At 38.6% G+C, this 21,852-nt stretch overlaps 1 protein-coding gene across 1 annotated transcript in view; it reads right to left on the bottom strand.

The window, feature by feature from the left end:
• The window catches only part of sh3d21 (SH3 domain containing 21), a 30,387-nt gene that overhangs the window by 6,523 nt on the left and 2,012 nt on the right, over window positions 1–21,852 (bottom strand). Inside the window, exons 3-12 of the mRNA XM_060922185.1 lie at window positions 21,742–21,799; window positions 21,361–21,473; window positions 17,807–17,897; window positions 17,631–17,677; window positions 17,510–17,552; window positions 16,983–17,077; window positions 16,493–16,591; window positions 16,093–16,138; window positions 11,112–11,174; window positions 4,709–4,826 (exon numbers count right to left, since the gene is read on the bottom strand). Coding sequence (XP_060778168.1) covers window positions 4,709–4,826; window positions 11,112–11,174; window positions 16,093–16,138; window positions 16,493–16,591; window positions 16,983–17,077; window positions 17,510–17,552; window positions 17,631–17,677; window positions 17,807–17,897; window positions 21,361–21,473; window positions 21,742–21,799 — 773 coding nt within the window. The remainder of the gene's footprint in view (window positions 1–4,708; window positions 4,827–11,111; window positions 11,175–16,092; window positions 16,139–16,492; window positions 16,592–16,982; window positions 17,078–17,509; window positions 17,553–17,630; window positions 17,678–17,806; window positions 17,898–21,360; window positions 21,474–21,741; window positions 21,800–21,852) is intronic.

Below are 21,852 nucleotides of genomic sequence, written 5' to 3' on the forward strand. Positions count from 1 at the left end.
CGGCTTGCCATCATTGATGGAGCAATGAATTCTGAATTCTACCAGCGAATTCTAAAGGAAAATGTCAGGACATCTGTCCATGAACTGAATCTCAAGAGAAGGTGGGTCATGCAGCAAGACAACACCCCTAAGCACACAAGTCTTTCTACCAAAGAATAGATAAAGAAGACTAAAGTTAATGTTTTGGAATGGCCAAGTCAAAGTCCTGACCTTAATCCAATCGAAATGTTGTGGAAGGACCTGAAGCGAGCAGTTCATGTGAGGAAACCCACCAACATCCCAGAGTTGAAGCTGTTCTGTATGGAGGAATGGGCTAAAATTCCTCCAAGCCGGTGTGCAGGACTGATCAACAGTTAACAGAAACGTTTAGTTGCAGTTATTGCTGCACAAGGGGGTCACACCAGATACTGAAAGCAAAGGTTCACATACTTTTGCCACTCACAGATATGTGATATTGGATCATTTTCTTCAATAAATATATGACCAAGTATAATATTTTTGTCTCATTTGTTTAACTGGGTTCTCTTTATCTACTTTTAGGACTTGTGTGAAAATCTGATGATCTTTTAGGTCATATTTATGTAGAAATATAGAAAATTGTAAAGGGTTCATAAACTTTCAAGCACCACTGTGTGTGTGTGTGTGTGTGTGTGTGTGTGTGTATATATATATATATATATATATATATATATATATATATATATATATATATATATATATATATATAATTCAGAATTAATGATGCATTCCCAGATGTACCAGCTACCCATGTCATGTGCACTAATGCACCCTCATATGAATCACAGATGCTGGCTTTTGAAATGTACACTGATAACAACCTGGATGGTCCCTTTCTTCTTTAGCCTGGAGGATGTGGTGTTCATGATTTCTAAAAAGAATTCCTAATTTTGATTCATCAGACTGTGGGACAATTTTCCATCGTACAAGAGCTCAGGCCCAGAGAAGGCGGCAGTGTTACTGCATATTGTTTATATATGGGTTTAACTTGCATTTGTGGATGCAGTAATTAACTATTTTCACAGTCAATGGTTTTCTGAAGTGTTCCTGAGCTCATACAGTGATTTCCACTACAGACACGTGTCTGCTTTTAATGCAGTGTCGCATGAGGGGCTGAAGATCACAGGCATCCAGTGTGAGTTTTCAGCCTTGTCTCTTGCATACAGAGATTTCTCCAGATTCTCTGAATCTTTTAATGATATTATGTACCATAAATTATGTGATCCCCAAATTATTTGCAATTTTATATTGAGGAACGTTATTCTTAAATTGTTGCACTGTTTGCCCACGCAGTCTTTCACATAGTGGTGAACCCCTCCCCATCTTTACTTCTGAGAGACTCCGCCTCTCTGGGAGGCTCTTTTTATACCCAATCATGTTATGGACCTGTTGCCAATCAACCTAAGTATTATTTATTTATTTATTTATTTATTTATTTATTTATTCATTAGCATTACACAACTTTTTCAGTCTTTTGTTGTCCCTGTCCCAACTTTCCTGAAACGTGTTGCTGACATCAAATTCAATATGAGCATATATTTTTCATAGAAGAATAAAATGTCTCAGTTTCAACATTTGATATGTTGTCTTTGTAATATTTTTAATAAAATATAGATTTGCAAGATTTGCAAATCATCATATTCTGTTTTTTCTTTACGTCTTATACAGTGTCCCAAATTTATAGAATTGAGGTTGGATTCTTCTGCCAGAGTACTGTTGAATTCTAGAGCCTGATTGGTCAGAAGTTGTTCATTAACTTGCTATAACAGCGGCTCTGACAATAGTTCTGGCTGTAGTCCAAATAACAGGTCAATATTAATGCATTCATTGTAATGTGCTATTGTTTTGATAGTAACAACTCATTCACAGGAACTTGTATGGCACACGAGCTATATAATAATCTCATCTCATTATCTCTAGCCGCTTTATCCTGTTGTACAGGGTTGCAGGCAAGCTGGAGCCTATCCCAGCTGACTACGGGTGAAAGGCGGGGTACACCCTGGACAAGTCGCCAGGTCATCACTGGGCTGACACATAGACACAGACAACCATTCAAACTCACATTCACACCTACGGTCAATTTAGAGTCACCAGTTAATCTAACCTGCTTGTCTTTGGACTGTGGGGGAAACCGGAGCACCCGGAGGAAACCCACACGTACACGGGGAGAACATGCAAACTCCACACAGAAAAGCCCTCGCTGGCCACGGGGCTCGAACCCGGACCTTCTTGCTGTGAGGCAACAGCGCTAACCACTACACCACTGTGCCGCCCAATAATAATAATAATAATAATAATAATAATAATAATAATTGGATAAAACAAAAGTGCTATTTCACAAAATAACAGGACAGAGGACTTTGTGGGGTCTCAGTAAAGTTCAGCTATTATAATTATTTTTATTACTCTATATCTGTTCAGTCACGGAGGCATTGGACTATTATGAAAATTGCATGCATGATCCATTTTACATGTGGAGAAATTGTTTGGGGCTTACTTGATCCCTATTAATGAACTGTGCTAGTAACTTTTGTTTTAAATCACATTGTTTGACATTAGGTTTAGCTCAATCCTCCCCCTCTTCCCCCAAATCAGTAACCTTGGTCACTATTCCCACCCACCCTTATCATATGAAAAATACAAACAGGGGAGGACAAAGGCTAACATGTGCTTCTTCCAGGACATGTGAAGCCAGAAAACCACATATTTCAAACTGCTGCTCATGCTGTGTGGCAAAGCATCATAACACAATCAGAAGAAAGTGCTGATTACATTCTTTTGCATGCATGAGCGCACAGACGCTCATGTTATATCTGAACATATACAGAACAGGAAACAAGCTGCTGAAACTTGCTTACAGTGGTGCTTGAAAGTTTGTGAACCCTTTAGAATTTTCTATATTTCTGCATAAATATGACCTAAAACATCATCAGATTTTCACACAAGTCCTAAAAGTAGATAAAGAGAACCCAGTTAAACAAACGAGACAAAAATATTATACTTGGTCATTTATTTATTGAGGAAAATGATCCAATATTACATATCTGTGAGTGGCAAAAGTATGTGAACCTTTGCTTTCAGTATCTGGTGTGACCCCCTTGTGCAGCAATAACTGCAACTAAACATTTCCGGTAACTGTTGATCAGTCCTGCACACCGGCTTGGAGGAATTTTAGCCCGTTCCTCCGTACAGAACAGCTTCAATTCTGGGATGTTGGTGGGTTTCCTCACATGAACTGTTCACTTCAAGTCCTTCCACAACATTTTGATTGGATTAAGGTCAGGACTTTGACTTGGCCATTCCAAAACATTAACTTTATTCTTCTTTACCCATTCTTTGGTAGAACGACTTGTGTGCTTAGGGTCATTGTCTTGCTGCATGACCCACCTTCTCTTGAGATTCAGTTCATGGACAGATGTCCTGACATTTTCCTTTAGAATTTGCCAGTATAATTCAGAATTCATTGTTCCATCAATGATGGCAAACCATCCTGGCCCAGATGCAGCAAAACAGGCCCAAATCATGATATTACCACCACCATGTTTCACAGATGGGATAAGGTTCTTATGCTGGAATGCAATGTTTTCCTTTCTCCAAGCATAACACTTCTCATTTCAACCAAAAAGTTCTATTTTGGTCTCATCCATCCACAAAACATTTTTCCAATCGCCTTCTGGCTTGTCCATGTGATCTTTAGCAAACTGCAGATGAGCGGCAATGTTCTTTTTGGAGGGCAGTGACTTTCTCCTTGCAACCCTGCCATGCACACCATTGTTGTTCAGTGTTCTACTGATGGTGGACTCATGAACATTAACATTAGCCAATGTGAGAGAGGCCTTCAGTTGCTTAGAAATTACCCTGGGGTCCTTTGTGACCTCGCCGACTATTACACGCCTTGCAAAGTGATGTTTGTTGGTCGACCACTCCTGGGGAGGGTAACAATGGTCTTGAATTTCCTCCATTTGTACACAATCTGTCTGACTGTGGATTGGTGGAGTCCAAACTCTTTAGAGATGGTTTTGTAACCTTTTCCAGCCTGATGAACATCAACAACGCTTTTTCTGAGGTCCTCAGAAATCTCCTTTGCTCGTGCCATGATACACTTCCACAAACATGTGTTGTGAAGACCAGACTTTGATAGATCCCTGTTCTTTAAATAAAACAGGGTGCCCACTCACACCTGATTGTCATCCCATTGATTGAAAACACCTGACTCTAATTTCCCCTTCAAATTAACTGCTAATCCTAGAGGTTCACATACTTTTGCCACTCACAGATATGTAATATTGGATCATTTTCTTCAATAAATAAATGACCAGGTATAATATTTTTGTCTCCTATGTTTAACTGGGTTCTCTTTATCTACTTTAAGGACTTGTGTGAAAACCTGATGATGTTTTAGGTCATATTTATGCAGAAATATAGAAAATTCTAAAGGGTTCACAAACTTTCAAGCACCACTGTATCTGCAGATTAATCTAGTTTTGATTTAATCCCATTTGCATCTTTTGTGGACCTGAGATTTAACTCATGTCCTTTGGTTTAATAAAATGCAAATCAAGGAAGCTAAAATAAACCTATAAATCTTGTAGGTTGGACAAAATGACAAGTTTAAAAGTATACATTTTCCAAAAAAAATCTGTTACATATATTGCATTGACTTACTTGTATGACTTAAGTATTGACTTACTTGGATCCAGGCTTCTGTGGTTTGTCTTTAACTGGAGGTGGTAGGGCTTTGAACAAACCAGGCAGCTTTATTTTGCCAGGAACTTCACTTCTGAGATCTTTGGCTTCTGACTTCTCATCTGCACACCAAAATAAATGATGTGATTACTTTTCGAACTGAAATAGAAGCAACATATCTTATGGCAAAAAACAGGCTCATAGGTGTTATACGCTGCCCCGTTAACTAACTAACTAACTAACTAACTAACTAACTAACTAACTAACTAACTAACTAACTAACTAACTAATTAATTAATTAATTAATTAATTAATTAATCAATCAATCAATCAATCAATCAATCAATCAATCAATTACAAAAGTTGCACATTCTAATATTTTGTTGGACAGTCTATGGCTTTTATTATGGTGTACATTTGCAGGTAGTCTTGTTTCAACAACCTTATGCAATATCACATTTATTTCCATCCAGAGTTCCATTAATTTTTCATTGAGATATTGATATTGACAGGAGAGTCAAACCACTCTGGAAAGTTTTCTCCAGCACACCCCAAAGACTTTCAGTGGGGTTAAGGTCAGGACTCTGTGGTGGCCAATTCATGTGTGACTTCTCATCCTCCCTGAACCACTCTTTCACAATTTGAGCCCAGTGAATCCTGACATTGTTATTCTGAAATATACCTGGGACATCAGAGAAGAAAAAAATCCATTGATGGGATAACCTGGCCATTGAGTACACTCAGGTTGTGAGCAGACTTCATTTTATTGCCACATAATTTTGCTGAGCCTCAACCTGACCAACTGAAGTAGCTCCAGATCATAACATTGTCTCCAGAGGCTTGTACAGTGGCCACTATGCATGATAGGTGCATCGAACCACGTGATATTTTTCCATTGCTCCAGAGTCCAATCTTTATGCTCCCTAGCAAATTGAAGTGGAGGACGGCTCCATATGGGCAGTCAAAAGTCACACTTGGAAGATGCTCTTGACACTTACAGTAATACATTTATGTCTGAGGACTACAGTTGACTTGCTAACTTTAGGACTGCAGTTGTCATGAACAGTTTTGCACTCAAGTGTACGTCAATGAACAGTTCAACAAAACAGACTTCATGTTAAAACTATAATGATTTTCCTGTTTTCACAATTATACTTTGTGACTCTATAGGACACAGTTATAGAATCGAGTTATTTATAATCATGCTATCTGTTATCACCCAAACGAGGTTCCTTTTTGAGGGAGTTTTTCCTTGCCACCGTCACCACAGGCTTGCTCATTGGGGATAAATTAGGGATAAGTTAGGGATAAAATTAGCTCATGTTTAAAACCTTTAATTTTCTGTAAAACTGCTTTGTGACAATGTCTATTGTTAAAAGCGCTATACAAATAAATTTGACTTAAAGCCTTTTCTTCCGATTATTCTCACTAACAAGTGTTTTTTTTTTCATGGCCACCCAGCACTTTAATCCCAGTCCTGTGAGTTCTCATTGCATGGTGAGTGTGGAAATGCTTTTACTTTCACTATTAATCATAGTTGTGAGTTCTACTGTTGATTTTTTTATGAATTGACTTCACTAATCATTTAACTGGTCTCCGATCACAGTCAGTCAAGATTTTTTTTCCAACCACACCTCTTCTGAAGTTGACAATTCACCATTATCCTTCCAGGTTTTAATAATGCATTGGTCAGTTCTTAGCCCAATTCCAGTCATTTCAGCAGTCTCCTTAGTTGTTTTCTTTGCTTGATGCAGGCCAATAATTTGACTCTTCTGAAACACAGTAACATCTTTTCCATGATGATACGTCTTCCTGGGGCGGATCCAGGAAGTGGGGGTGGGGGTGTAAACCCAGTAAGGGTGGGGGTCCAGGGGGCCGCCAGAGGCTCAGTTCCCAAGACTCAGGGGATTTCAAACAGATACAGTCAAGCCAGAAAGTCTGCACACCCCTTTCACCTTCTCCACGTTTTATTACGTTACAAACTTATTCTACAATAGATTGAGTTCATTTTTTGTCACAAAATTCTCCACAAAATTGCCCATAATGACAAAGTGAAAGCAGGTTTTTAGAAAATATGCAATTTTATTTTACTGACAAAAATTGGTTATTTAGGGGTTACATATCTGTACACACCCTTTGCTTAATACTTGGTTGATGCACCTTTGGCAGCAATTACAGCTTCAAGGCATCTTGGGAAAGAAGCTATGAGCTTGGCACACTTGTTTCTGGACATTTTTGCCCATTCCTTTTGGCATATCCTTGCAAGCTCCGTCAGGTTGGATGGGGAGCATTGGTACACAGCCATTTTCAGCTCCTTCCGCAGATGTTCAACTGGATTCAGGTCTGGGCTCTGGCTGGGCCACTCAAGGACATTCACAGACTTTCTCCGAAGCCACTCCTTTGTTCTCTTGGCTGTGTGCTTTGGGTTGTTGTCATGTTGGAAAGTAAACCTTCGCCCCAGTCTGAGGTCCAGAGTGCTCTGGAGCAGGTTTTCTTGAAGGATCTCGGTGTACTGAGCTGCATTCATCTTTCCCTCTATCAGAACTAGTCACCCCATTCCTATTGCTGAAAAACATCCCCACATCATGATGCTGCCACCGCCATGCTTCACTGTAGAGATGGCATTAGGCAGGTGATGAGCGGTGCCTGGTTCTGGCCTGGTATTCAGGCCAGAACATTCAATTTTGGTTTCATCAGACCAGAGAATCTTGTTTCTCATGGTTTGAGAGTCCTCTAGATGCCTTTTGGCAAATTCCAAGCAGGCCTTTTACTAAGGAGTGGCTTCCATCTGGTCACTCTATCATAAAGCCCAGGTTTGTGGAGTGTTGCCTGGATGGTTGATCTTCTGAAAAGTTCTCCCATCTCCACAAGGATACGCTGGAGATCTGTCAGACTGGCCCTCGGGTTCCTGCTCATCTCCCTGGCCAAGGCCCATCTTCCCCGATTGCTCAGTTTGGCCGGGTGGCCAGGTCTAGGAAGATTCTTGGTGGTTCCAAACGTCTTCCATTTACAGTGGAGCTTGAAAGTTTGTGAACCCTTTAGAATTTTCTATATTTCTGCATAAATATGACCTAAAACATCATCAGATTTTCACACAAGTCCTAAAAGTAGATAAAGAGAACCCAGTTAAACAAATGAGACAAAAATATTATACTTGGTCATTTATTTATTGAGGAAAATGATCCAGTATTATATATCTGTGAGTGGCAAAAGTATGTGAACCTTTGCTTTCAGTATCTGGTGTGACCCCCTTGTGCAGCAATAACTGCAACTAAACGTTTCTGGTAACTGTTGATCAGTCCTGCACACCAGCTTGGAGGAATTTTAGCCTATTCCTCTGTACAGAACAGCTTCAACTCTGGGATGTTGGTGGGTTGGTGGGATGTTGGTGGAGTCCAAACTCTTTAGAGATAGTTTTGTAACTTTTTCCAGCCTGATGAGCATCAACAGTGCTTTTTCTGAGGTCCTCAGGAATCTCCTTTTTTCATGCCATGATACACTTCCACAAACATGTGTTGTGAAGATCAGACTTTGATAGATCCCTGTTCTTTAAATAAAACAGGGTGCCCACTCACACCTGATTGTCATCTCATTGATTGAAAACACCTGACTCTAATTTCACCTTCAAATTAACTGCTAATCCTAGAGGTTCACATACTTTTGCCACTCACAGATCTGTAATATTGGATCATTTTCCTCAATAAATAAATGACCAAGTATAATATTTTTGTCTCATTTGTTTAACTGGCTTCTCTTTATCTACTTTTAGGACTTGTGTGAAAATCTGATGATGTTTTAGGTCATATTTATGCAGAAATATAGAAAATTCTAAAGGGTTCACAAACTTTCAAGCACCACTGTGCAAATGATGGTAGCCACTGTGCTTTTTGGGACCTGTAAAGCTGCAGCAATTTTTCTGTACCCTTCTCCAGATCGATGCCTTGACACAATCCTGTTTCTGAGGTCTGCAGATAATTCCTTTGACCCCATGGTTTGGAGTTTGCTCTGACATGCACTGTCAACTGTGGGACCTTAAATAGTGTTGGCAATCCCCAATCATTTCCAATCAATTGAATTTACCACAGCTGGACTCCAATTAAGTTGTAGAAACATCTCAAGCAGTATTAGTGGAAACAAAATGCACCTCAGATCACTTTTGGGTGTTATATCAAAGGGTGCGCACACTTGTGTACATATGATATTTTACATTTTGATTTTTAATAAATTAGCACAAATGTCTAAAAACCTGCTTTCACTTTGTCATTATGGGCTATTTTGTGGAGAATTTTGTGACAAAAAGTTAACTCAGTCTATTGTAGAATAAGTCTGTCACGTAATAAAATGTGGAGAAGGTGAAAGGGGTGTGCAGACTTTCCGGCTTGACTATATTCTTCAGAGCCATTAGAAAAATCAATATCTCTCACAAACCTATCCATCTGTTGTCGTAAAAATCAAAGTGAGGCTCACCCCCAAATGGCACATGTACCATGTACATACACAGGGTATAGTAAGTACAGGGATACCCTATTAATGAATACGAACAGTAGCCGGACAGCCGACACGTATGTGTATGCAGTAAGTCTGCTGTAGCATTTTATCATTTTGGCTTGTGAACATGCGTTTTATTGATACCATAAATATAAAAGGATGGCGCACATCCTTTACATGTAGCCTACAGAGCAGTCCGGGAATACAGTATGTTATTACAGTGTGGAAAATAAGGAATTTTAAGCAGACTGTCACAAAACACACAAGTCTGAAATGTTGTCTGCCTGCCCAAGTTTCAGCCTGTCTTATTATGTAACTCTACATAATAGAGTTAAAATTTTGAGTACAAGATTCCAAGTAACTTTGTAACAAAATGACTTTTAAAATGGCTCAAAACTAGACATGGTAATATCATTTGGCATTCAGACTAAAATCTGCTGGACTAGAACTGAGAAAATAGAAGAAAACACTGCAGAAATCGAAAGAGTGAAAGTGATTATCATGCTGTTAGTGTGTGAATAGGCTTTTATGTGCCTGCTCAGCACTCTGACTCTGGTGTGACTGAATAAGGTGACAAGTTTTATGTTTCATTTATATATATATATATATATATATATATATATATATATATATATATATATATATATATATATATATTTGGCAGTGAGCACATAGGAAAGTGTAAAGTATAAAGTTTATGTCAATATGTTTATCATGCTTGTACGTTGTATGATAAAAAAAAAACTTGCGAAGATATTTATCTAAATACGTGACCTACTCATTCTAAACCTGTCGAGCTTTGCCTGGCGAAGCTCTCGACCCCAGAGGGTTAAAATATGATGGAAAAAGCACTTTGTCATGGTCCAAAACCTGTATTAGTCTATTTTCTTTTAACGTTAGTAGTAAGCCTATCCAGCTGATAACAGTGCCATGTGGTGTTATGCCATAATGCACTTCTACTCACTGATGAGGGGCGACTTGCCATTCATCGAGAGTGTCCGCGATCAACTAATCACAGGCCGTGTTACAACATAATGTATTTACCTAGTGTAACATTTGGAAGAAAATTAGAAGTAGATTAGACCCATATCTTTGCAATTTTTCATGGGCCATCCGGTTTGATGCTTTTGAAATACAGACAGACATGCGAAAATTACTGTTCAATGTCCGCCGGTCCAGGTTTATTTCCCACAGACACTGTTATTGTGTCTATGCATGAAGTTCCCATGCCCTGTTAAAATCCAACAGGACTTGCCCAGCTTGCTTTTTACTGCATTTGTGTCACGAGTGAAAAAACCTAAGCTCGGACTTATTATTAAATATAAATGCATACCATAAACTCTTCAGCTCAATCCCACATAACAATTTATTTTGTTTATTTTTTAAACCTTATTAATTAAATAAAAAACGATGGGCATATCTCGGTATCTGCAATACTAAAACAATTTTTTTTGATGGGGGGAAGGCCTGCCGGGTAACCCCCCCCCCCTAAATCCATGCCAGTCTTCCAACAGTGGTTGTTTAAGAAATGAGAAGCTACTCACTGCATCAGTTAGGGTTAAAAGAACTGTTGTGAGCTGAAACATATTAATCACTGCAGTAATTATCCAATCAAAGGCTCTTATGTATTTGCTTATTTAAATCCAAATGGTGACCTTTTTTTGGTCAGGCAGTGTATTTCTGTCTTTTTTTGCTTAATTATGCTGAAAATGTGCACTGATAGCTTTGGCTGTTTATTCATTGTATGTGCATCTGAAGAAAATTTATGAAAATTAATACATCCATTTGGAGACAATTATCTAAAGGCTTGATGAGCAATAAATGAGAAGACATGGCAGCTTTAAACTTTATAGTCATTGTTTGCTTTAAATAGAATTATCAAAACAAGCATGAATTTCTTCCTAGCCAAGGTGTCTTACCTTTGTTTTCAGTCTTTGTGTTTGCTTCAGTGCTGCTTCTATCCATTCCAGAAGCTTGATTTACTATCATACCAAAAGAGATGTTAGTGTGAAAAAGGTTGCATAATAGCATGATTATCAACCCCATAGACAGTTTTACATATTTTCAAACAGTGTTAAACTGCAAAAAAAAAAAAAAATGTTTTCGAGCATTCTCAAAATGACATGGGCTGAGCAAAAAAAGGTCTCCAAATAGCATGGGGATGTCAGAGTGCCTGACTGAGGAAGTGGCCCATGGTTTCCTGTGTATGCTCAAATTTTTCTTAGCTCTTTAAAGTCCCATCTTATGATTCAGTTATTCGTTTTCAAGCTTATTAGCATAACTGCATAACTACTATTGATTATTCAGTAACTTCAGTAAAATTGTTTGAAAAAAAAAAAAGTCTGTAGTTACAAGGGCAATAAATGGTCCCAGAGTAGGGACACTGGGGGCCCTACTCACAGGTCCTGGAAGGTTGAACAGATGAGTTTATTTGAAAGAAATAGCCTAGGAAATGACTAACTGTAAAATGATTTGTAGTGGTTTAATGATAGTCTGTGTAGAGCTAATGGATAATTTAGCGTTCTCTGTTCAATTCTATTCAATATTTCCTTCAAATAATATAGAAAAATGATGGTACCTTTTCTGCAAAGAAAGAAGACTGGAAAGGTGAAATTACTTCAGGAAACTATGTGATACTTGCCACATTTCATACACCTTTGTGACTGTGCTCATAGTTTTTTTGTGATCTGATCAACATTTTAGCCACACTTTAACAATGCCTCCTGAAGCTCTAAACACTATTTCAATTAATTGGTTGTTGATAATTCCTTGATCCCTCAATAAATACATTACCTGAGGGCCACTAATTATTATAGTACTCTGTGGTATAATGCACTATTCATACCATACACTTGATTATGGTAATTATATATATTTTGTTCTATAAATTATAGAAATGTGTCTATGCTTAAGAATAGCCTCCATAATCAGTTTGGAATGGTTTGGACTGATGATGCTGATGATGATGATGATGATGATGATTAGTTTCAACTTTATACTAAAAGCTAACATTACATTAAAGATGACCCTTTCTACAGCATAGTTGTAATGAATAAAGTACATGAATCACTTAATTTATTTTTAAATTTATATAAATATGAAAGGTGCTTGATATGTATGCATAAGTTATTCGTCATATCAGTAGTGCAGTATATCACGTCATTATCATGAATGTTGCGATATGTTTATATTTTACAATATGTTATTAAAAATCTCATCTCATCTCATTATCTCTAGCCGCTTTATCCTTCTACAGGGTCACAGGCAAGCTGGAGCCTATCCCAGCTGACTACGGGCGAAAGGCGGGGTACACCCTGGACAAGTCGCCAGGTCATCACAGGGCTGACACATAGACACAGACAACCATTCACACTCACATTCACACCTACGGTCAATTTAGAGTCACCAGTTAACCTAACCTGCATGTCTTTGGGCTGTGGGGGAAACCGGAGCACCCGGAGGAAACCCACGCGGACACGGGGAGAACATGCAAACTCCACACAGAAAGGCCCTCGCCAGCCCCTGGGCTCGAACCCAGGACCTTCTTGCTGTGAGGCGACAGCGCTAACCACTACACCACCGTGCCGCCCTGTTATTAAAAAATATCTAGTCAGAAAAATTAGTTATCTGGAAGTTGTCTGGAAGGCTGCCCTTAGGTCAGATGTATATTCAGATTAAATGCTGAAAATAATTTTACAATGTTGTGGAAGTACTTCACATCATCAGTTTTCTACTCAAGGCAGGTTAGTTTGACTTATCCAATACATTGTCAAAGCTTAAATCCTATTTAGAAATGCAGTAGACATGCTATCCATTTCTGTGCGTTATGAAGTCTTAACCAAGTTACATTAAAATAGTAAGGTTGAAATGGAGAAATACTATACAGTAAGTCAGACTGTACATACCCTCTCAAAGTAATCAAAGTCTTGGTTCCTGCATCTACCCTGGCATTCTAAACATAAAGATGCCTGTAAATGCTTTCTTCTTCTGCCTTATACTTAGATAATATGACCTCACACAGGCACATGGACCTACAACTTCCTGTCAAACTGTCATAAGTGCAGCTATCCTGTGTATGTCTGTGCACTACTTCAGCAGAGATGTTCAGATTTTATCAGAATGCAGGAAACACTAGTCTGTGTACAATTGTACAGTTTGTTTCCATGCTCCAGAAATAATTGTAAAAATGGAATATTTTGATCATTGGAAATATAGATTGATGTAGATACACTGGGTATCATACATGAGATTTTTGAAGTCCTGCTTTTTCAAATGTAATGAGGAGAAAAACAACTTCAGAAGTCACAGGTGTGCTTAGCCATTTTTTTTATAAACTTACTGTCGTTAAAAAAACCCACTTCCTGTACATGTTGTGTCAGCTATCGATGAGCATTTCACATCCTTTTTTTGACAAACAGCCAGTTCAGTGCAGTTTGTCATGTGTCTTAAGAAATATCAGGTTACACAATTAGTATTGGCTTGTGATTAAAATATTGCAGAACTGATACCTATGTTGAAGGTGTTGTAAATAGCACTAGTGTGCACAAATAGGCATCTGTTAAAAAAAAACCACAGACATATCTGGTCCAAGACTGTGATTACAGAGCACACTTAACATTGTATTCAAGACTGAGATACAGATGATCCTAGACACTGAATCATAAATGACATGATAATTATTTTCAAAATTGCAAAACTACCTTTTAGGTCATTTTTAATGCTTTAGGGCATAAAAATTAACAGAAGCGGGAAAAAAAGATCATTGTTTGACTGGGCTGATATTCACAGTATAAACTGGAGCTCTATGTAGCTACAAATAAAGCTTAAGTGGTTACAGCAGGGGTCACCAAACTTTTTTTCTCTGGGGGCCACATTGTCGTTCCTGACTGTGATGGGGGGCCGGGGTCAGGTCAGCTATATAACATAGAATTGTATGACCCAGACAAATATGACCACCAGCAGGCCTCATTGTGTAGTAGAGATTACTAGCCTGGCACAGCCATCCCCACTACTGTATCCCCACTACTATATCCCCACCACTATATCCTCACCACTATATCCCCACTACTATATCCCCCACTACTATATCCCCCACTACTATATCCACACTACTATATCCCCACTACTGTATCAACACTTGATTCCTGGCACATATTACTAGTGGTTTGCAAAAGTAGTACTCGAGTCTTCACACTTTGTTTTAATTTGAAATACCACAGATATTCCATTTATTTATTTTCTAATAAAAATAACATCAAAGCTGTCAAGGTAAGAAACATCTGCCTAGTTGAGGTGATTGACACTGGCAAAGGTGAGTGGAAAATTATAAATTGTAGGTAGGCCTGTTGATATTATTAATAATAATTGTGTGCAGCACTTAATAAAGGTCAAATAAATAGGCCTATAAAATAAATACACTTAAAAAAGCAGTGAAATTATAATATGAGCAATAGATCACAGCAGTTGTGCTGTGTCCTGCACGTCATTGCTCTCATCCATGGCCAAAGCAAAAAACTTGAATTCTGACGCTTTCTCATTCAGCTGGTCATACACGTTGTCCCCCAAATCTTTGGTTCGCCTGGTCATAGTAGGTGCGGAGAGACTCACCGCGTTGAGCGCATCCTTCTTGTCGGGACACACCTCCTCGGCCACAGCAAGCATGCATACTTTAACAAAGTCCCCATCAGTAAACGGCTTTCCATGGGTAGCTAGTAGGTGAGCTACCTTATAGCGAGCTCGGACAGCAGCCTGGTTGATCTGGGTTTGGTGAAGGAATACATCCTGTTGTGCAGCCAGTCCGCATTTCATCCTCCGAATCCTGTCTTCTCTTGTTTGCCCTCGCAAACTAGCATACTCTTTGTGGCGGGTTTCGTAGTGACAACGCAGATTATATTCTTTGAAAACCGACACACTTTCTTTACATACAAGACAAACTGCATGGTCCTTACACTGAACGAAAAAATAATCGGTGGTCCACTGTTCTTTAAAAACTCTGCACTCTCGGTCAGCTTTTCGCTGACCGCTAGCCATTTTGCTGTCCTGAACACTGACAGTTCTCTGCGCGTGCGCTGCCTGTCACTGCTTGATCGCGAGCATATGACGAAAATTCGGAAAATATGAATAGTTCATTTTATAACTAAATATCAATTTTAATTGATAAAATCAACAAAATACAAGATGCAGACATGTTATTTGCCAAAAAGCAATTTAAAAAAAATAGGCCATGACCACTTTTGGGGATTGTCTCATAGGGCTGGTTCAAGTGGTGGGGGGCTGGGGGGCCGGTCTAAGGGGGGTGTCGGGCCGGAGTTGGCCCGCGGGCCGTAGTTTGGTGACCCCTGGGTTACAGGCTCCACAGCTCAGCAGCACATGAGTGAGTGATGAGTGTTCATCAAGTTTGAGTTCATGTTTTTGTACATATGTAATTTTTGTATCTGTCCTACTTTTATGGAGCAACTAATTTTGTAGTTATATCATACTAAGATAGAAACTATGTGCTTTCTGTAAATTATGTTACTTAATATTGTATTATATAACATAGTTGACACTGCGTGAAATCTAATTTTCACAGACTATACACTGAATTAAACACTAAGACTCCACATGCAAAGACATTTCTAAACTACATTGACATCTGTTATAAGCATGTTATTCACAATTGTTTTGCCTCGCTGTGAACATGTCTTAGGCAATTAAACATATACTCTATATGCCATAAAATGACTGCCAATCTTGTGAGAAGCAAATGTGCTTCTTGACACACAGCTCAACATAACTCAGTCTTCAACATTAATATCACTTCTACATGAAAACATCTAACTCCAGGAAGAAAAAAAAAACATCCTCCATGACTACAGGTGTTACCATAGCAGCTATAAAGAAGTACAACAGTTGTCTTACCTGAATGCTTTTTTGTGCCACTTCTCAGTGGTGGTTGGCTTTTTTCCTAACAAGGGAAATACAACAAAATGGATTTAGAGACTATTTTGGTTTAATGCTCTTTCTATAGTGGAAACTTTTTGTTACTGGCTTCCGCTTTCCTAATAACGGATGTCTCTGATTCAGTCCCATTAAACAAGGTTAAAATAACAGGAAAAAATGCAATCACAGAAAGTCTGCAGCAACGTTAATTTTAGGAATACAAATAGCACGCTATCTTTTACTTGCATTACTTGCGTATATAAACAAATTAGTCTAAAAACAGAACTAATCTACAAACTTTGTAAAAGCCTATAAACAATGTTGATACACTCCTGTTTTCCCACACAGGGCTAGTGTGAGAACTTCTCCACCCACTCACTTGGAAAACTTCCAGTGGGATGATCATGACAAAGTTGTCAGGGAAGAAGCCTCTTCGACCATTCAGTTCGCCTTCCCACCATCCATCATCATCACAGACCTTCAGCAAAGAAGAAGAGAGTGAAAAGCAAAGCTCAGTCAGACACATATTCTCTGGAAATAAAGAAACACGAATGAAGAAATAATCTATTGACAGTACCAAGGGAATGCATAAAAAGAATAAAATAGGCAATAAAATAATTTTAATTAATGTTGACTGCCTTTGTAATCTGTTACATAAGTTGTGCCAGCACAACATGAAATGAGTTCCTGTAGTTTATTATTATTATTATTATTATTATTATTATTATTATTATTATTATTATTATTATTATTCAATGGTTCCTTCCACTCATGGGAAGAAGGAAGTGAGGCAGGCAGTGATGTGATCATATCTGTCATGCAGGCCAAGATGGTTATGTAATTACTTAAATCTAACTCTGATGTCAGACCTTGTTGATGATGTTGATAATGTCTCCCTTCTTTAGCTCTAGTTCATCCTCAGCATTGGCTGCGTAGTCGAACATGACTTGGCAACATTCTTTTACTGTCAAACAACAGAAACAGGAATGTCTTTTGCGTCAAGCTGGTCAGCATTGTGATGGCATACCAAACTACTTGCTGTAAATATATGGCTTGTTAGTCATTGAAGCAGGGCGAATGGTGGCATTCATAATGTATCATGTGTGCTTGGACTAGGCAGAGATTAAACGTCATTCAAAAGCAGTTGTTCATAACAACTATGTTCTAAATGTGATGGTATGATGGTTCAAGTTAACACCCCAATGGAATGCAGTAATTTAAGGAAATCCCAGGAGGCACCACCTAGCAGTTTTCAGAATATATTTATGCCATCATTACAATACAACTACAGTTTTCATGCTTTAACGATTAAGTCATCCAAACAGGCCCAACAGGGTTATATAAAATCTCAAAAACGAGTTGGCATGTTGCGTATAGTATGTACTCATCTACTTACTGTTTGTCTTTTTACGTATACTTGTTCTTTGCTGTTGTTTGTCCTGTAAAGAAACAGACAGATCAATTAAACTTGTTTCAGTACCACAGTTTCTTTTTGACAGTGCTACAGTGTGCTGTACCTCTTTAATGAAGATGGCCTCAGAGAGTTTAGCTCTGCTCTTTACATCTGTATATCATAAAGGTTTATGAAGACACACTGTAACAGCTTCTTGCAATGTACATTTCTTTATTAATTTGATTGAAATATATAACAAGTTATGCCATACTGCATATAAAGTCAAAAACTATAACCAACCTTTCGGACAGACAAAAATTTCTTTCACAAAGTTTGATGGGAAAGCTCCTATTTTCCCACCTTTTTTTCCCATCCACCATCCATCTTCAATCTGTGAGCAGATTCACAAGCAGTCAGGAAAGCCATTTAAAAACACTAGGATTTAGAAGACCATTACAAACTCAAGGGCTAATCTTTATATCATATTGCGCAACTGTACCATCAAATCTCAGCATCTATACCTGCTAAACAGTGCTACAGTGGGTAATGTTGCCACCTCTCAGCTCCAGGGTCCCTGATTCAATCCTGTACTAAGATTACTGTATAGAGTTTCACATATTCTCTGGTGGGTTTCCTTTGGGTTCTCCAGTTTCCTCCAACCTCACAAAAATAGTACTAGTAGTAGTAGTAGTAGTAGTAGTAGTAGTAATGATAGATGGAATAGCAATGGTACATTGGCACTAGGTGTGAATGTATGTGTGCATGGTGCCCCGTGAAAAACTGGTGTCCAATCGATGGTGAATTCCTGCCTCATGCTCCAGATCAGGATAAAATGGTTATTGAAGATTGAATGAATAAATTAATGAATTCATTAATTCACTCATTTTCCATACTGCTTAGCGATTGTAGGTCACACAATTCTGGAGCCAGTCCCAGCTGATATTGCGTGAGAGGCAGGGTACACACTGGACAGGTCACCAATCAATCGCAGGATAAACACAAAGAGACAAATAGACATTCACACTCACATCATACTTATTGACAATTAAGAGTAGTCAGTTGACCTAATCCACATGTCTTTGTACTGTGGGAAGAAACCAGAGCACCCAAAGGAAGCCATGCAGGCACACGGAGAAAATGCAAATTCCACACAGAAAGGCCTCAGTTGACTGGCTAATTTGGAGAGCAGTTATTTAGTGATTTGATTACATGCAATCACAGTGCTAATTTATGTAAGAGGTAGACTGCAAAGGATAGTAAAAAACTAACCCTATTTTCAGAAAAATTGGGATTTTTTTAAAATGCAATTAAAAACAAAAATCTGTGATTGGTTAATTCAAGTGAACCTTTATTTAACTGACAAAATACAAAGAAAAGATTATCAATAGTTACACCCACCAACTTCATTGATTTTTGTAAATATAAATGAAGTTAGAATTTGATGCCTGCAACACACTCAAAAAAGTTCAGACAAAGGCATTATTACTATGGTATTACATCACCTTTCCTTTAATAACACTTTTTAATCATATGGGATCTGAGGGTACTAATTATTGCAGTTTTGCAATTGGAATTTTTGTCTACAGCAGGCCAGTCAAGCACATGCACTCTGTGTGTATGAATCCACACTGTTGTAGTCTGTGCAGAATGAGGCCTGGCGTTGTCCTGCTGAAATAAGCATGGAGTTCCTGGGAAGAGCCGTTGCCTTGATGACTATGTCTCTCTAAAATCCCAGTATATGCCCCAATATATCAATGGTACCTTCACACACATGCAACTCACCCATGTCATGGGCACTGATGCCTCCCATACCATCAGAGATACTGGCTTTCGCACCTTTCTCTGATAACAAACTGGATGGTTGTGTTCACCTTTGACACTGAGAATTCGACGTCCATATTTCCTGAAAACAAGCTGAAATGTGGACTCATCTGACCACAGCACATGTTTCCAGTTTTTCGGTCCATCTGAGATGAGTTCAGGCCCAGTGAAATCAGCAGCATTTCTGCATAGAATTGATGAATGGCTTCCTCCTTGTGTAATACAGTTTCAGTTTGCATTTCTGGATGCAACAGCAGACTGTGTTAAGTGACAATGGTTTTCTGAAGTAGTCCCGAGCCCATGTGGCTATATTTATCACATTAACATGATGGTTTCTCAGGCAGTGCCACCTGTGGGCTCGAAGGTCACACACATTAAACAGTGGTTTCCAACCTTGCCTTTTACGCACTGAGATGTCTCTGAATTCCCTGAATCTTTTCACAATATTATGTACTGTAGATTTTGAAAGACTTAAAATCTTGTGTTGAGAAATGTTCTTTTTGAATTGGTTAACAATTCTCTCACAAATTTTGGCACAAAGGAGTGAACCACGACCCATGCTTGCTTGCAAAGACTGAGCCTTGCTTCATGCTCCTTTTATAGACCCATTTACTGTTTGTAAACAAAGACGGCTGCGCACACACCTTGGCAACAGAAGCAGTAAGCTTCCCAATTGATTCTGGGACAGACTAGCCTACTTATTAATCATTTAAACGTGGATATATACTGTTCTCAGCATCAACATGTCTGGTTGTTGCGTATACGGTTGTACGAATCGCTATTCCACCAGCGGACTCAAGTTTTATAGGATTCCTAAAGGATCACACCCATTTCAGAGCAACAGACGGCGGCTGTGGCTGCAGGCGATTAAACGTGTGGACTGGAATGAGGATATAATAAAAAATGCTCGTGTCTGTAGCTCCCACTTTATATCAGGTAAGGTTATCTATCTACTGATTTTACTGGAAGCCTTGTTTACATTAGTGATTACCTGCATGGTGTAGAATAATCATCAAAAGCAGCTTAAGTTTTTGGATAAACCGACGTTAGCTTGAGCTAGTAGCACTAGCTGCTAGCTTGCTATGCAGCTAAAGTTTTATTAGATTTGCCCATTAGCTTGCTAGGCAAAACAAATGTGTTTGTTCTAAGCCAAGCTTTGTGTACAAACAGAAAAAGGGTCTATAAAACTTTAGCTGCATAGCAAGCTAGCAGCTAGTGCTACTAGCCAAAGCTAACGTCAGTTTATCCAACAACTTAAGCTGCTTTTGATTATTATTCTACACCATGCAGGTAATCACTAATGTAAACAAGGCTTCCAGTAAAATCAGTAGATAGATAACCCTACCTGATATAAAGTGGGCGCTACAGACACGAGCATTTTTTATTATGTCCTCATTCCAGTCCACACGTTTAATCGCCTGCAGCCACAGCCGCCGTCTGTTGCTCTGAAATGGGTGTGATCCTTTAGGAATCCTAGAAAACTTGAGTTCGCCGGTGGAATAGCGATTCGTACAACCGTATACGCAACAACCAGACATGTTGATGCTGAGAACAGTATACCGTATATCCACGTTTAAATGATTGATAAGTAGGCTAGTCTGTCCCAGAATAAATTGGGAAGCTTACTGCTTCTGTTGCCAGGGTGTGTGCGCAACGGTTTGATCACGTGACGCTGAAAAAGGGTCCAAAATTGTGTTACTTGAATGTCCTATAAACTTTTCAGTCTTATTTTGTCTATGTTCCAACTTTTTTTTTTAGTGTGTTGCAGGCATCAAATTCTAACTTTGTTTACATTTACAAAATACGATTAAGTTAGTCAGTAAAACTATTACAAATATTTTCCTTGTACTTTTGTCAGTTAAACAAAGGTTCACATGAACTAACAAATCACAGATTTTTGTTTTTGTCATTTTAGAAAATATGCCAACTTTTCTGAAAATTGGGGTTAGTAAAGTAGTAAATAGAATTATGAACAATTCTTGCTATAGGGCATTGCTAGAGATTATCTTTGTGAAAAGCATGTTGCACACTACCTCTCTGATGATCTCTATGATTTCCCCAACAACTAGTTCGAGCTCGTCTTGGTGCAGTGGTGTGTAGGCATAAGTCACTTCACATTTCCTGGACTGATCTTTTGTCATCTTTGCTGGAATGATAAATAACCAGAATTAAATTAAAATCTGCTAGAGAAAACCGAACACTCCGTCAAGCAAGTATAAAACCCCAAATGGCTTGTCGCGTGACATTTTAACACTTTTTTTTTCCAGTAACAATCATTTGGCTGTTGTGATAGGATGTGGTCTAAATGAAACGTTGTTTCTGTTTAACTTGCTGTCAGGGCATAGTTTCTGACATCCTAAATGTTTGTGTTTTGTTTGGGCTAGACAGGAAAAGACACTGTAAAAAGTACATACGTTTTCTCAAGCTTCGTGGCTCTCTCTTACTGTCTCCTTTCAAGTAAGCAGGCACCTCCTATACTGGAAAAAATTGGAGTATAACAAGGAAGGACTCAAAAAGTGACTTTC

The sequence above is a fragment of the Neoarius graeffei genome, chromosome 5 (assembly GCF_027579695.1).
Source record: "Neoarius graeffei isolate fNeoGra1 chromosome 5, fNeoGra1.pri, whole genome shotgun sequence".
NCBI lineage: Eukaryota > Metazoa > Chordata > Actinopteri > Siluriformes > Ariidae > Neoarius > Neoarius graeffei.